We start from the raw sequence: 17900 nt of genomic DNA, 5'->3' as shown, positions 1-17900 counted from the left end.
TAGGAATGATAGTAAAAGTTTCTTTAAATACATTAAAAACAAACGGGAGGCAAAAGTAGACATTGGGCCGCTCCAAAATGACGCTGGTAATCTAGTGATGGGAGACAAGGAAATAGCTGAGGAACTTAATAAGTACTTTGCGTCAGTCTTCACAGTAGAAGACATGAGTAATATCCCAACAATTCAGGAAAGTCAGGGGGCAGAGTTGAATATGGTTGCCATCACAAAGGAGAAAGTACTAGAGAAACTAAAAGGTCTGAAAATTGATAAATCTCCGGGCCCAGATGGGCTACATCCTAGAGTTCTAAAGGAGATAGCTGAAGAAATAGTGGAGGCATTAGTTATGATCTTTCAAAAGTCACTGGAGTCAGGGAAAGTCCCAGAGGATTGGAAATCGCTGTTGTAACCCCACTGTTCAAGAAGGGAACAAGAAAAAAGATGGAAAATTATAGGCCAATTAGCCTAACCTCAGTTGTTGGCAAAATTCTAGAATCCATCGTTAAGGATGAGATTTCTAAATTCTTGGAAGTGCAGGGTCGGATTAGGACAAGTCAGCATGGATTTAGTAAGGGGAGGTCGTGCCTGACAAACCTGTTAGAGTTCTTTGAAGAGATAACAAATAGGTTAGACCAAGGAGAGCCAATGGATGTTATCTATCTTGACTTCCAAAAGGCCTTTGACAAGGTGCCTCACGGGAGACTGCTGAGTAAAATAAGGGCCCATGGTATTCGAGGCAAGGTACTAACATGGATTGACGATTGGCTGTCAGACAGAAGGCAGAGAGTTGGGATAAAAGGTTCTTTCTCAGAATGGCAACCGGTGACAAGTGGTGTCCCGCAGGGTTCAGTGTTGGGGCCACAGCTGTTCTCTTTATATATTAACGATCTAGATGACGGGACTGGGGGCATTCTGGCCAAGTTTGCCGATGATACAAAGATAGGTGATGGGGCAGGTAGTATTGAGGAGGTGGGGAGGCTGCAGAAAGATTTAGACAGTTTAGGAGAGTGGTCCAAGAAGTGGCTGATGAAATTCAACGTGGGCAAGTGCGAGGTCTTGCACTTTGGAAAAAAGAATAGAGGCATGGACTATTTTCTAAACGGTGACAAAATTCATAATGCTAAAGTACAAAGGGACTTGGGAGTCCTAGTCCAGGATTCTCTAAAGGTAAACTTGCAGGTTGAGTCCGTAATTAAGAAAGCAAATGTAATGTTGTCATTTATTTCAAGAGGCTTGGAATACAAAAGCAGGGATGTACTTCTGAGGCTTTATAAAGCATTGGTTAGGCCCCATTTGGAGTACTGTGAGCAATTTTGGGCCCCACACCTCAGGAAGGACATACTGGCACTGGAGCGGGTCCAGCGGAGATTCACACGGATGATCCCAGGAATGGTGGGCCTGACATACGATGAACGTCTGAGGATCGTGGGATTATATTCATTGGAGTTTAGGAGGTTGAGGGGAGATCTGATAGAAACTTACAAGATAATGAACGGCTTAGATAGGATGGACGTAGGGAAGTTGTTTCCATTAGCAGGGGAGACTAGGACGCGGGGGCACAGCCTTAGAATAAAAGGGAGTCACTTTAGAACAGAGATGAGGAGAAATTTTTTCAGGCAGAGAGTGGTAGGTCTGTGGAATTCATTGCCACAGAGGGCTGTGGAGGCCGAGACGTTGAGCGTCTTCAAGACAGAAATTGATAAATTCTTGATTTCTCGAGGAATTAAGGGCTATGGGGAGAGAGCGGGTAAATGGAGTTGAAATCAACCATGATTGAATGGTGGAGTGGACTCGATGGGCCGAATGGCCTTACTTCCGCTCCTATGTCTTATGGTCTTATGGTCTTAAGTTCTGAGGAATGCATAATAATCTGCCTTCCTATTTTCGGACCTGAAGGAAATCCATATTGATAGCTAAATGGTTTTGGGGGGAATTAATGGGATTGAAGGTGGATAACTCTCCAGGGACTGATAATCTTCATCCCAGAGTGCTTAAAGAAGTGGCTCTTGCACTAGTACATTCATTGGTGGTCATTTTCCAAAATTCTTTGGATTCTGGAATGGTTCCTACGGATTGGAGGGTAACTAATGTAAGCCCGCTATTCAAAAAAAGGAGGTAGAGAGAAAACAGGGAATTATAGACCAGTGAGCCTAACGTCGGTAGTAGGGAAGTTGCTAGAGTCTATTATCAAAAATTTTGAAGCACAGCATTTGGAAAGCAGTGGTATAAATAGACAAAGTCAGCATGGATTTACCAAAGGGGAAATCATGCTTGATAAATCTATTGTAATTCTTTTGAGGTTGTAACAAGTAGAGTTGACCAGGGAGAAGCGGTGGATGTGGTTTATTTTAGACTTTCAGAAGGCTTTCAACAAGGTCTCACATTACTATGTAAAGTGCAAGTGCATGGGATTGTGGGTAGTGGTTTGAGATGGATAGAAAGCTGGTTAACAGACAGGAAGCAAAGAGTTGGAATAAATGGGCCTTTTTTCTGATTGTTAGGCAGTGACTAGTGGGGTACCACAGCTATCTGTGCTGGGACTCCAACTGTTCACATTCTACGTTAATGATTTGGAAGAGGGAACTAAATGTATTATCTCCAAATTTGCAAATGATACAAAACTGGGTAGGTGGTAAGCTTTGAGGAGGATGCAGAGATGCTTCAGCGTGATTTGAACAGGCTGAGTGAGGGCATCTGCACGGCAGAAGCAGTACAATGTGGATAAATGTAAGGTTACCCACTTTGGTAGCAAAAATAGGAAGGCCTATTATTTGAATAGGTGTAAATTGAGAGAGGTGGGTACTCAGCGAGACCTTGGTGTCCTCATGCATCAGTCGCTGAAAGTAAGTGCGCAAGTACAGCAGGCAGTAAAGAAGGCAAATGGTATGTTGGCCTTCATAGCGAGAAGATTTGAGTATAGGAATAGGGATGTTTTATTGCAATTGTATAGGGCATTGGTGAGGCCAGACCTGGAGTATTGTGTGCAGTTTTGGTGTCCTTATTTGAGGAAGGATAGTCTTGCTATAGGGGAAGTGCATCGAAGGTTTACCAGGCTGATTCCTGGGTTGGCAGGACTGTCAAACGAGGAGAGACTTAGTCGATTAGGATGATGTTCATTGCAGTTTACAACAGTGAGGGGGAGCTCTTAGAAACTTATAAAATTCTAACAAGATTAGATAGGATAGATTCATAAAGAATGTTCCCAATGATGGGGGAGTCCAGAACTAGGGGGGGTCATAGTTTGAGGATAAGTTTGATTAATGCTGCAGCTACTCATTACAACCCATTGTCGGATGTAACATATCTCTTACAATTTTTTTGAAAAAGTTTATTTATTAGTTACAAGTAAGGCTTACATTAACACTGCAATGAAGTTACTGTGAAATTCCCCTGGTCGCCACAGTCCGGTACCTGTTCGGATCAATGCACCTGACCAGCACGTTTTTCAGAATGAGGGAGGAAACTGGAGCACTCGGAGGAAACTCACGCAGACATGGGGAGAACGTGCAAATTCCACGCAGACAGTGACCCAAGCCAGGAATTGAACCCAGGTCCTGGATGATAACGTGGTAAATTGGATCAGCAAATTTGCTGATGATACAAAGATTGGAGGTGTAGTGGGTAGTGAGGAAGGTTTTCAAAGCTTGCAGAGGGATTTGGACCAACTAGAAAAATGGGCTGTAAAATGGCAAATGGAATTTAATGCAGACAAGTGTGAGATATTGCGCTTTGGAAGGATAAACCAAAGTAGAACGTACAGGGTAAATGGTAGGACTCTGAAGAGTGCAGTTGAACAGAGGGATCTGGGAATACAGGTACAGAATTCCCTAAAAGTGACGTCACAGGTGGATAGGGTCGTAAAGAGTGCCTTTGGTACATTGGCCTTTATAAATCGGAGTATCGAGTATAAAGATTGGAGTGTTATGGTAAGGTTGTATAAGGCCGAATTTGGAGTATTGTGTACAGTTTTGGTCACCTAGTTACAGGAAGGATGTAAATAAGGTTGAAAGAATTCAGAGAAGGTTCACAAGGATGTTGCCGGGACTTGAGAAGCTGAGTTACAGAGAGAGATGGAATAGGTTGGGACTTTATTCCCTGGAGCGTAGAAGAATGAGGGGAGATTTGATAGAGGTGTATAAGATTTTGATGGGTATAGATAGAGTGAATGCAAGCAGGCTTTTTCCGCTGAGGCTAGGGGAGAAAAAAACCAGAGGGCATGGGTCAAGGGTGAAAGGAGAAAAGTTTAAAGGAAATATTAGCGGGGGCTTCTTCACGCAGAGAGTGGTGGGAGTATGGAATGAGCTGCCGGATAAAGTGGTAAATGCGGGGTCACTTTTAACATTTAAGAAAAACTTGGATGGGTTCATGGATGAGAGGGGTGTGGAGGGATATGGTCCAAGTGCAGGTCAGTGGGACTAGGCAAAAAATGGTTCGGCACAGACAAGAAGGGCCAAAAGGCCTGTTTCTGAGCTGTAATTTTCTATGGTCCCTGGCGCTGTGAAGCAGCAGTGCTAACCACTGTGCTACAGTGCCGCCCATGTGATTAGGATTGAGATGAGGAGAAATTTCTTCACCCAGAGAGTGGTGAATATGTGGAATTCACTACCACAGAAAGCAGTTGAGGGCCAAAATGTTTTGTGATTTCAAGAAGAAATTAGATATAGCTCTTGTGGCTAAAGGGATCAAGGATGTGGGGGGAAGGGGGGATCACGATATTGATTTTAATGATCAGCCATGATCAAAATGAATGGTGGAGTAAGCTCGAAGGCTGAATGGCCTCCTCCTATTTTCTGTGCATGTTTCCATGTTTGAAATAGAATGATATCTAGGTGCTTGTTACCTGAAATAGAGTCAGATGGTTTAATGTCATATCAGCATTTTTAATTCCCTCTCCAGTCTAATAGGATCAGTGGATTTAGGTTATGATGCTGTTGCATTTCTTGTGAATTCACGCTCATATGCACAAAAACACCGGACTGAATCCTTGACTTTTAAAGCATTTAACTAAATACACTGAGGGAGGTACTGCGCTCCATACCTAATGTTAAAACAGACAATTTCGAATATAAAAGCAAATTACTGCGGATGCTGGAATCTGAAACAAAAACAGAAAATGCTGGGAAAATCTCAGCAGGTCTGACAGCATCTGAGGAGAGAGAATAGAACCAACGTTTCTGCCCAAAGACTATTTCCTCGGGTGGATGGAGCTATTACAAGGGGGCATAACTATAGGGTTCGTGGTGGGAGATACAGGAAGGATATCAGAGGTAGGTTCTTTACGCAGAGAGTGGTTGGGGTGTGGAATGGACTGCCTGCAGTGATAGTGGAGTCAGACACTTTAGGAACATTTAAGCAGTTATTGGATAGGCACATGGAGCACACCAGGATGATAGGGAGTGGGATAGCTTGATCTTGGTTTCAGATAAAGCTCGGCACAACATCGTGGGCCGAAGGGCCTGTTCTGTGCTGTACTGTTCTATGTTCTATGAGTCTAGAAGACCTGTCGTCATAGCTTTCAAAGTCCACATTTGAATTTTAATGGTTTGCCATATTGAGGGTGCCCCTGGATTTTTAATGAGATTCGCACTAGTGTACTCTGCCATGCATAGAGTGTGGGAGATTCATTTTAAAACTAGCAGGATTTACTCCAGTTTTTATGCAAATTTGGCGCTTAGAATGTTTGGGGGAGAATCCCACCCATTGTGTCGATCTCCTTGATTCCTTGCTCACAGAAATGTTGCAGATGTACTTCAACACCTCTGTGCCAGCCATCTGTAATTTATTCAGTTTAATAAAATTGTAAGAGATATGCTACATCCGACAGTGGGTTTTTGGTGCTGTAGTGAGTAGCTGCAGCATTAATCAAAAACAAAATACTGTTTTGGGCCTGGTGCGGACAACCTGAGTCAGTATTGGCTCAGTGATAATAGCTTTGCCTCTGTGTTTGAAGGTCATGGGTTCAAGCTCCAGTCTAGAGAATCGAGCACATTGTTTAGACTGATTACTTCAGTGCAATACTGAGGCCAACATCTGGGTTGACTTCTCTGGCTGCTGTTATTCATGGGATAACTTGAATGATAGATTAACCCTGTGAACAGGAAATAGTTAGTGAAGAGGAACAGCTGAAGATATCATGTTAAGTCGCTCTGCATCATAGAACAGATAGAAGAACAGCTGCTTCCCAACACAATTAGATTGATGACGATCAGAAACATTCACAACTCAACGTCATGTTAAATGAAGGCAGCTCACTTGAGCCATCAGTGGAATGGAATCACTGGCTGGGGTTTTTAGGAAGGTGGGGTTTGCCTTCCTGCCATCCACGGAGTTGGCTGTTTAATGCTCCAACAAGGGTTAATTGGCTGGAGGTGGGGCTTCTGCCCATCACTCGATAGGAAGTCCCGCCTCTGAAAGCTGCTGCCCAATCTGATTGGTTGGTAGCTCTCTACTCTACAGCACCAGAAATTGCAGTGGACGGGACTGGAACTGCAATCAGTCCACAAAGTCCAAGTCCTGGAAGTCCAGGACCAGTATGAGTTGGGAGGGGGTGGAACGGTGTTCTCAGGACAAGGTGAAAAGGCGAGGTCCAGGGGGTTGGGCAGAAGTGGGTGGGAGGTATTGGTGGAGGGGACAGTGAAGACCTGCAAGAGCCAGTCCTTTTTGGGGAGGAGGGCTCCTGATGTTAAAAGGAGGCGCCCCCTCTGCCCAAAGACTGAACCGAGTTACTTTTTGGGTTTAACCCCCTGCCCTGAACTCTTTCCACCAACCTAAAAATTGAGGCTTGAAAGAAAAGAGCCCTTAAGTGGTGGATAATTGGCAAGGGTGGGTGGGCCAAGCATCTGAAACCTCTCCCGTCCCAATGTGAAATGGTGGAGAGGTGGGTTGGGTGGGAACCTGGTGGGAAGGCCATCTGGGAAACTTTACACATAAGCCCCACACCGACCTGCAAACCTGCCAGCAGGGGATTGTAAAATTCTGCCAACTGATCAGGACAAGGGTCGTTAATGCAGACTGGACACATTCTGGGAGAAGTCAGCCAAAGTGACATCCAGGCAGCATGACACAAGTGATTCTGATCTGAAAGGACCACGAGAGAGGAAAACAAATCCCTGAAGAAAGATTGTGAACATCCCTATTTGTACAACAGTGTGGGAAATATATCCCTTTTGTACAGAGCAGACTTGAGAACTCAGCATTGTCCATTCACTGCAGCTCTGTGTAAACTAGCAATAATACAGGATTTCAGTAAACTGCCTTAAGCTTCATCTCATCCATATTGGATGCCACTTAGAGTAACAACAATACAGAATGTACTTTGGATGGAGGACTTCCAACATCCATTTTACAAAGCTGGCTTGGCCATATCACCACCGACCAAGCTAAACAAGTCCTGAAATGTGTATCTGCCAGACTGAGAATATGCTACTTGACCTCGTTCTTACCAACCTAATGTCACAGATGAATCTATCTGTAACTCTGTTGGTGAGGGTTGCCGCTGTTGTGGAGACCAAATCAGCGTTCATCGTGAGGATGCCTTACACTGTGCCCTGTGGCATTATAACCGCACTACGTAGTATAAATCAAGGACAGATCTTGTCACTCAAAACTGGACATCCATGAAGCACTGTGGGCAGTTAACAGCAGAAGGATTGCATAATGACACAAATTGTAACCTCACAGCTTAATATTTCCCTCAGTGCTACAAACCAACAAGTTCAACCCTGGTTCAATGGGCTATGTAGACAAGCATGTTGGGAGAAACATCAAGTGTACAAGGTAAAATTACAACACAAGAATATATACATGTAAACAGCAAAAGCAGCGTTGATTTTATATATAGACAACTAAACAATTCTGCAATTAACTGATCAGGTCAAAGCTCTTAACCTTGCCAGATCCAATTGTGAATGATGGTGGAGAATTAGATAATTGATGGGTAGAGGAGACTCCATGAACTTCCTCATCCTCAGTTCTGGACAGAGCCCCTTATGAGTGTAAAAGGTGAGACTGACGTTATCTTCAGCCATAATGTGATTCTTCACCTCCTCCTCATTAGGAATTTGCAATCACTGATGACAATATTAAGCCAATTCGATGCACTACATGTGACATGAAAAAATATTGAGTGCACTAGCCACAATAAAGGCTCTGTACTCCAGCAATAGCCTGGCTGTACTGTTATACATCGATGCTCTGAACTAGCTGCTCCCTCCAACTCTGCTGTTCCAGTTCATCCAAGACACTGGAATTTTCCCAACAATCTGGAAAAATACTGTAAGGGGATTTTCACAGGGCATCCCTCTGGGGGGGTCTTGTATTAAGCTGATATCACCCCCCCCCCCCCGCCCCCGCCCCGCCCACCCAATAACCTCACCTATGCAAATCCAAGTCCTAGGGTCGCTCCTAACACCTGCAGGACCCCTTACCAGTGGAGGTTAAATGCATCTATTCATTGCAGGTAGAAGCTGAATCTTTATTCATTTCAATAACCTTGGTTGCTTGTAGCTGCCTGGCCTGATCCTGCTAATGGGGTATGTGCTCTGTGCTTCATTGTTCCAAAAGAATGTGGTCTGTCTAATTAAACTTATTTCCCATTATGCCAAGGGGTAAATTGCTTGTTGGCCAAAGCTCACAAGAAAATATAAAAATACAGTTTAAATCTATAATACTTAGTCAAAAATGATTATATATGTGCTTATACAGACAATAGCATTTGTTGCTCATTTTTAATTGACCTTGAGAAGGTGATGGTGAGCTGCTGCCTTGAACCACTGCAATCCATCAAGTACAGGTACACCCACAGAGCTGTTAGGAAGAGAGTTCCAGGATTTTAACCCAGTGACAATAAAGGCATGACGATTTATTTCCAAGTTAGAATGGTGTGTGGCTTGGAAGGGACTTTACAAGTAGTGATGTCCCCATGTGTCTGCTGCCCTTGTCCTTCTAGATGGTAGAAGTTGCAGGTTTGGAAGGTGCTGTCGAAGGAACCATTGTAAGTTGCTGCAGTGCCTGTTGTAGACAGTACACAATGTTGCAACATTGTGTACTATCAGTGGTGAAGTGAGTGAATGTTTACGGTGGTGGATGGGTTCTTGACTAAGCAAACTACTTTGTGACGCTGGGGGATTCAGCAGTGGTAACGCCATTTGAATATTAAGAGAAGATGGTTAGATTCTTCTTGTTGAAGATGGTCATTGCCTAGCACTTGTGTGGTGTAAATGTTACTTATCAGCCCAACCTGAATATTGTCCAGATTGGCTAATAATCTCCCTGCTGGCAGAAGTCTTTAAAACTTATTCAGCTATGACCTCCTCATTGATGCTCAATGTGGGTTCCAGCTGGATCACTCTTCTCCCAACCTCACTGCATCCTTGGTCCAAATGTAGACGCAAGCTGAATTCCAGAGTTGACTGCTCTTGATATTGAGGCATTATTTGACAGGGTATGGCACCTAGCAACCTAATAATTCTAAACTCAGTGGAGACCAGGGTGTAAACACTTCGCTGGCTGGAGTCATACCTAGTATAAAGGAGGATGATTGAGGTTTTGGAAATCCATTATCCTAGCCCGCAGGGATTGTTGCAGCAGTAACCTGAGGCTGCATCCAAAGCTCAACTAGCTTAGCTACCATAGTGACCTATCATGAGGTCAGGGTCCACTGATCAGAGATGATTGCACGGTGTTCAGCTCCCTGCCAATTCCTCAGATAACTAAGCAGCCTCTGTCTGCGTGCAACAAGACCTTGACAATGCCCAAATTTGAGTTGATAAGTTTAAAGTAGCATTTGCGCAAGACGGTGACCTTCTCCAATAAGCCCTCTTCTCCATGGCATTCAATTACATTGCTAATGTTGATCAAATGATATTCTTCGTATGTTGGAGTACACTTTAACATCCTTCACACCATAATAGATGAGAAGTGCAACCCTACTAAAGGACAGCAGCCTGGTCCTAGGCCACAGAAAGACAAAATAGTTAAAGAAAACAGTAGCGATGCCGGGAGCTGAAGTCAGTAAACAGAGGACATTGGCAAGAGCTATAATAGAGTAACTCTTCACTTTGCTTTGCAGTAAAGTAATGGAAATGAATAGTTGAAGGTGCCACCCGCTTTCTCGCCAATACGCTGTCATTATGGTTTCAAATGACTCTTGCCAACTAAAGATGTTTCTGGTAAAACGCATTGCTGCCCCAGATATGCATGTATCTGGAAATGGGATGTAAAATATTCTTCAGTGCGATATAAAAATTTGCTTCCCATCTGGAAATGAAAATATTCCGACGTTATTTGGTATGGCTGGGTATATTGAGCCTGTCATAAATCAGGTGAATTCAATACCAAATCAGACAGAGGAAGAGAAATGAAGCAAAAGAAAGTTATTTCTCTCTCTCTCTCTCTCTCACTTGAGAGAGAGAGAGAGAGAAACAGAGAAAAAGTTGGGGAACAAAAAAAAATCAAAATATTTATGAAATGGACAAGACTCCAACTTTCTGTTTAGTTTTTACCAACCGTGCAGCATCTTCGATACAATTCAATGGTGAGGCAAACAGTGAGATGCAGATTTAAGGAAGTTAACAGCAGTATGACGCATCACAGACAATAGCTTGTCGAATTCTGTGCTTAACCTTAGGTCTGCTGTCAGCTCAAGTTGTTGTCACATTTGCACGTAAGTACTCTCCATTATTATGATAACAAATTATGGGCCATTAATAAACTGGAATGATTCAGTAATACTTTTGTGTCTATCATAGCATGAGCACAATTGTTCATTTATTTTTTACTTGAAGGACTGTTCCCAGGAAAATGTTTAATATTGGCAACACAAATCATGACCAATGTACATTCATTTTTTATTCCCTTTTAACTCTCAAATTATAGCTTTCAATAATCCTCGGGCTGTACAGCCAAGCAGACCACAACAACAGGGTCGAAGTGCAGCATTGGACATACACATGCAAGGTCAGACCAGTGCAGGACCATTCCCACCAATGCGAAATAGTGGTCCATATCCAGTAATGTCCCAGCAAGTGATGGGTAATCAAGGGATGATGGCAAGTCAAGGAAGTTTAGCAGCCAATACAGGTATGTTCACTTAGTGTTGGAATTGTTTTGGCTTGAATGTGTTTTTTCCCTTTGGATATATCTGCAACTAGTTAGGAAACATTTATATGATGAGAAATAGTTTGTTAGGATAGTCCAGCATAAAAAGGCTATCCTTAGCTTAGTGAAAAATTCCTTGAAATTTGCACAAGGTATTTATATTTATCTTTCTATATTGAAGGAATGAACTGTTGCTGAAATTGGTTCCGTGTGCATATCAGTCCTTCAGTGTTTGGAGCTAGTAGCAACTCCTTATGTTCAAACCTAAACAGGATGTTTGACCATACTGGCTAAGTCAACCCTGTCTGATTCCTCTTTTCTTCTCTACCGCTCCCCAGGTCTCTGCTTCTTGCCATTGTGCCTCCTTTCATTTCTCTCTTGCAGGGTGCACTGCACTCCAAATCCCTACCCCGATCCTTCAGTATTCCTCGAGCCTGGCTGCCACCCCAGGCTTGCCTCCGACCTGAATTATCATAGTTTCTTCTGTGTCTCTTTGGACCCTTTTGTAAATGTCAATCAAGCTGCTCACGTTGGTCTCTTACCAACAGGAACCTTACTGCCCATTCCTAATCTCCTGACCCACCCACCCTTCCTAACTGCAAGGAGGAGCAGTGATAGCTGACCTTGTGAACTCTGCCAGTGGATCAGCTATCACTGTCCTTCTCTGCATCTCACTTGAGAATGCCCTTCCATTTGTGAACATAGCTCTTGCCATCCATGAGCTTATTGTGGTTGACTGCATCGACGTGATAGCCTTGACAGAGATTTGACTAATGATGATACCTTCCCACCAAAAAAAGACTCTTCACTTGGCTGTACCTTCCATTGCTTTCCCCCTTCAGATTATCATTCTTCCATCCTTCCTTAATCTCCCCATCCGTATAAATTGCCCAATCTAAATTCACAGCCAACCCCAACGTATTGTCATTGTATCAGTCACAGAAAAGGGCATCTCCCCTGTACCCTACTCCACTTGTGTCTCTCTTCATCTCTCCAACTTGACTTCTTTCTGTTTCGGCCTCTGAAAAAAAAACTCCAAGTCATTTACATAGAGACTGTCAATTCCCCAGTCCAGTCTTTAACCCTCCATTTACCAGTGCGTTTGTGTAGTTAACAATCTGCTCAATCCTTGCCTCCATGTTTTATGCCATTGTTCCTATTTAACTCACTGTTCTCCTTCATTTTAGTCCTTAAGTCTTGCACCTTCATCTCCAAAAAGTACTGTAATGTGAAGAACTCATGGATTTGCCTGTCAGTAAGATTGAGACAATATTATTGTGTTGGAGTAGTTTCAATAACTTCCAAAGACTTAACTGTTATTACTAACTTTATTGAAACTTATTTGCAGTTATAAGAACTTATTTCCATGCTGCTTTTTCTTATATGTCACTTCCTTCCATGACATCACAGACTATTACAGTTGATCTTTGTGGGACCAGGTCTAATGTACTCCATTATACTACAGAGACCATCCATTCAGCTGCCTCTGCTGCTTCTCTCTCTTCCCTCCAGTCACTTTGCTAAAATTCCCTCCGTATTAGCCCTGAACTTGCAACTGTTCCTTTCCCATTTCCCCTCATGCCATTTCTGAGCTCATCTTGTTCAAGAGACCCACCTACTGCTCCCTCAACCCTATTCACCCCAAAGTGTTGACCACTCCCTCCTCGATCTCCATGATAGCTGATGCTAATGGTGCTCTCTCCTCCAATCCTGTCACCTTTCCCTTCAGATCTGCTGTTATCACCATCTCTTTGTCCCCTCTGACCTTGCAAACTGCCACCACCTCTCCAACCTTCCTTCCCTCGCAAGTCCTTGAACTTGTCGTCACCTCACAAATCAGTGCCCATCTCTTCCACAGCTGAGTGATATCAGCTGACTCAGTATAATCTGCACATTGTACTTGTGATTCTTTCGAGGTGTGTGTGGCTTAGGTACTTTCTAGGTAAAGTCACTGAGCCATTTTGGAGCTTCAGGTAGTTAATTTTATTTTTTTTAAACTTAAATTAACTTGTTGCATGTGACCACTTAGCCAAGAGTAACCAGAGCTCCCTTTTCCCCTCTCTACCCAGAATTCTGAGGTTCTACAGTATTTTGCTGAGGAATTCTGGGAGATTTCCTTTCCGCTATCCAGGCAGAATATAATTAAATATCAAAGCAAAATAGTTACTAACTAATATGCATATGTATGAGTGTGGAGAACATAAAAATATTGTAGGATTTTAATGGTGTTTGGTGCAATTTCTGACAGCAGTAAGTGATATTCTCCTGACTCCAAAAGAAATAATTTTAATAAATTGCATTGGCTATTATGACAACTCTGAGCTATCAGCTAACTGAATTTAGGAAAATTATGATTTTTGATGTGGTGTGAGCCTTTCCTTCGGCCCCTAGTAACTCCTGCTAACCAAAAAAAGCTGCTTTGGTATTTGCAAAGCTTTGGTATTACTCCAAAAACCCTTGAAATGAAATACTGTGTGTCCTAAGACCCTGGATGTTAATTTTACTTGATAAAGTTTAGGGGGAAACATTGTAATTAGTGGTGGATGCACTGTAGTGTAGCATCTTTAATTAAACTGAACTTTGTAATACCACAAGACATAGGAGCAGGAGTTAAACCATTTGACTCTTACTTCCTTTCAACTTTCTTCCATTCTTTGTATTAAGCTTGAAACCTCTTGATCAAATGTCGTATGTTTATATAGATCAAAGATCGACATTGGAGATAAACATTACTTTCATCGTCACTACTGTTTGAATATGACGTTATGGCAAATTATATCTACTCTCTTTTTTAAATGGCCAGCTTTAAAAGCGATTATTCGTGAAAGTTTATTTTTGATTAATTCACTGGAAGTGGTCTGTTCGGAGCATAATAATTTACGTGATTCATTGATCATAATGGAAGGAGAAGGATTTCCCCAGATAAGGGTATACCCGTAATGAATTGCACCTTGAGACAAACATCGGAAAGTTTTTTTTGGTGAAATTTCCCTGTGCTTTGCCGTACTAAAAACCTGGGCCAAAAAGTGCATACTTATCCCTTTATAATTATAATAGTTTGTGGCCTTGTTTGCCTGCAACTGTAATATATAAATATATATATCCCAGATTCACTAAGCTATATTTTACACTTAAATTAACTCTTTCTGTTTGATTTTGGTAACTTGGCTTCAACTCGTTTGGAAAGTAAAGTCTTGACGTATTCAGTAGCAAAAGTGATTCACTTCCTCAGGAAGGAAGTTAGGGGTTATCCACACTCCTCAGCACCTGTCACTACTACATAAAGCAACACTCCTTATCAACAAGTTTTTTTTTACAATATTTTAATGTAGAGAAGGGATGGCTTGCAGGGTTTTAATATAACTCTTGAAGATTGCTAGTGACTGAACTACTTGAAGAATTTACCAAGATTAATGTTTACAGTTATACCTACAACAAGGAACTATGTTTGCCTTGAAAATGTTTGCAGGATGGCAAGAACTACAGATTTGAAAATAAATAGGTGAAAAAAGAAGTTGTAGGCAAAGCATATTATTTGGGTTTATGTGTAACCATGTGTACTGCTCAAGGAAGAAAAATGAATTCCAAGTACTGCACCGTTCTCCAATCTTCATTGTTCCTTTCTAGGAATGGTCAGTAGTATGGGAAGTGGTGCCCCTCGATCCAGCATGGCTTCTGTCGACTGGGGTCAACCGAGCTCTGCTGCCAACACCACAGGTAGCACAGGATCCAACACAATGACCAGGGCAACATTGCAAGGTAGTATGATATGCAATCCTACACCTGGTATTCCTATGAGACCGAACAGTCAGCCTGGTCAGAGATCGATGATCCAGACACAAATGATGGGTACGTTGCAGCATTTTTATCTTGTGTGCTATTGGAATGTCTTCGCTACAGATGTCCTTTTGCGGAGCTAATCAATGTTTGTTTATTCTTTTCAAGGCGACGTTGTTACAAAATGCCATTTTGAAAGGAAATTATTTTGCTACTATTTTGTACCAATTAGGATCATCTGACATTGAAATGGGTATGGGAGGTCCTCCATACAGCCAGCAGCAAGCACCACCAAACCAAACAGCACCTTGGCCAGACAGTATAATGCCTATAGAACAGGGACCTTTTGTCAATCCAAATCGGTAAGTTTCACAGTTACTTAGACTATCGCTTTTTTGAGGAATATAAATTGCAATAATTTTTAAAATGTAGTTATTGATTTCTCCAACTTTATCTCATATTTTCATATACAGTGAGAAAAGTTTGTTGCGTTGTAAACAGTCCAGTGCTTCACCTCAAGTTTGAAAAATATCCTAAATTTAGCCCAGGGAGTGGGGAAGCAAGAATTGGTTGTGTGAAAAGGAAAATCAATTTTGGATGGCTAAGCAATAGACCAAAAAAGGTTGAGATGTTAAACTGGCTGTGACAGTAAAACAGACAAAGAAAAGGAAGCATTGCAAAATCAGTGGTATCCAAACTAAAAAGTAGACAGGACAGTGCGTAGAATATGAGATGCATCGAGAAGTGGTCTAAAGAGGCTCCCTTTTGAAACAAGCAAGAAATTGGTTACACTGTTAAGACTACGTTATCAACAACAGTAACTTGCTTTAAATGTAAAGTCCCTTGAGTTTAAAAAAAATCCCACAGGTGCTATTGAAAGTCATTTTTAAAAATTGGATGAAAGCCAAATACAGCTGGATTAGGTGACCAAGGGCTTGGTGAAAAGCAGTGGATTTTGGAGAGGATAGTAATGGAGGTGTTGTGGCAAGGGGAGGAATCCCAAAATATGGAACCTGGAGAGCTGGAGGCACGGCCATGAATTGTTCAGTAACTAGAGGGGTGCATGATAGGCTGGGGTCTTAGAACTGGAGAGTTACGGAAGTGGAAGCTGTGGTTGGAGGAGATTATAGAGTTGAGCGTGGCAAATCCATGGATGGATCTAATCACAAGGACAAGAATTTGAGGCGACTGTGAGTCGATCGATGAAGGAGGGGGATGATGTGTAACCTGGACTTCGTGTGATGATAGGATAAGGACAGCAGAATTTTAGTTTGTGAAAGCTGAGAAAGGATAATATTGGAGGAATCAAGTCGATAAATAACAAAATCATGGGTGATGGATTTCTTTGCAGTGTTTTCTGTTATTTTGCTGGGTGGTCACAGAGGACAGTGAAGGGTCAACCATGTTGATGTGAAAGTTATAGGCCAAACTGAATACGATTGGCAGATTTGCTTCCCGAAAGGAAATTAACATATCACTTGGTTTTTCATGGCATTTCAATCGCTTTGTGGTAATTTTTACATTTGCTGATACCAACTTTATAATTTTTGTTTCTCAGACTGCCATGGTGGGATTTGACCTCGTGCTGTCTGGATTTTTTTACTAATGCAATAGCATAACAATGCTATTTTATCTAATGCTTTCTGTCAGGTTGGTCCTCTGAATAAGCATCCATTGCAGAATTCTGTCTGTGGCATTCTGCTCCTTCATTTCTAAAGGTCTACTCACTTCCAATTCAATTCACGTCATTGTGACAGCAATAATTTGCACAAAAGGAGCATCTTTCGGATGAATTAGTAGAATTTTGGAGTAAACTGCGCATGTAGGGAACACCCTTGTTTGTTTCAGATCATGCACATACATGTTGGTCCAACTAAGTAATTTTTTTTTGTACCTTGATTACTTCTTCCCTGATTTCATATTTGTATCTGCTTATTGAATGTGTAATACAGAGTCAGAGTTTACAGCACAGAACGAGGTCCTTTGACTCATTGTGTCTACGCCGGCCGTCAATCTAATTTTCCAGCACTTGGTCCATAGCCTTCTATGCTGTGACATTTCAAGTGCTCATCTAAATAAATTCAGACCAGATCTAGTCCATGCAATACTCCTATGGTCAAATTATTTCCTAGTAGCTATAAAACAAACTGCTACTGCAACCCACAGCTTGGATCCGCTGACTATCCTGGTGAGATCTAAATTGTCTAGTGAGCCAAAAGAAGTTGCGTTGATTTATCACCCAGTCACATCCACATTTTCAGTAGTTTGTGACAATGAGAAGCAGCCTCTGACGGGCACTTTCCAAGCTCCAGGATTAACTGTTGAGGGACACATTAAAGCTTGGGGCAACCGCCGCCAAGGTGCAATAGGGAAAGGTCACCCTTCAGGCTTAGTGCACCGAGGGACTGGAACTGTAAAAAGTCCTTTTGGATTCATATATGCACAAGAGATTCTGAGGTTAAGAAGATTCATTGTCACTTTTTTGCCTGTCTTAATCACTGAAATTTGTGATAAACTGAGTATTGTGTGGTATTACCACTGTGCTACATGGGATAGACTTTGAAGCGATCTTGCAACTGAAGACTGGACTTCCATGAGGCCATCAACAGCAACAGAATTGTACTCGACCACAATCTGTAATCTGAGAATGTTTGACAGGCAATGTAAATACAACCTCTAATGGCAAATGTAATGAGACAGTTTAAGTGCCGTACTGAATAAGAGCTGATCTCTATTGAAGTTTATATAATGTCACATTGAGACTTGTGTAATGTACTTTTACAAAGCTTGTGGATAAGGTACGTTAATGGAGAAAAAGCCAGTTTCACAGTGATGTGGTAGGAGGATGCTCCTCTGCTGAATTGAAAGGACAGAAGGATGTGAGCATTTATTCAGCACCTTTCACAACAGTGGACATCTCCAAAGTGCTTTACAGCCAAAGCTCTCTTAAATTATAAGTTGTAACCAAAATAAAGATAGAACTTTGAAATGAACATTCAAGGCAAGGCACACTTATGAAGTAAGATGTC

At 42.1% G+C, this 17900-nt stretch overlaps 1 protein-coding gene across 1 annotated transcript in view; it reads left to right on the top strand.

Annotated features, from left to right (window-relative positions):
• Positions 1 to 17900, top strand: part of ncoa2 (nuclear receptor coactivator 2) — a 266392-nt gene that overhangs the window by 211243 nt on the left and 37249 nt on the right. Inside the window, exons 14-16 of the mRNA XM_078216293.1 lie at positions 10873 to 11076; positions 14722 to 14943; positions 15104 to 15233. Coding sequence (XP_078072419.1) covers positions 10873 to 11076; positions 14722 to 14943; positions 15104 to 15233 — 556 coding nt within the window. The remainder of the gene's footprint in view (positions 1 to 10872; positions 11077 to 14721; positions 14944 to 15103; positions 15234 to 17900) is intronic.

The sequence above is a fragment of the Mustelus asterias genome, chromosome 7, assembly GCF_964213995.1.
Source record: "Mustelus asterias chromosome 7, sMusAst1.hap1.1, whole genome shotgun sequence".
Classification (NCBI taxonomy): Eukaryota; Metazoa; Chordata; class Chondrichthyes; order Carcharhiniformes; family Triakidae; genus Mustelus; species Mustelus asterias.
This window is presented reverse-complemented; position numbering and strand designations above follow the sequence as displayed.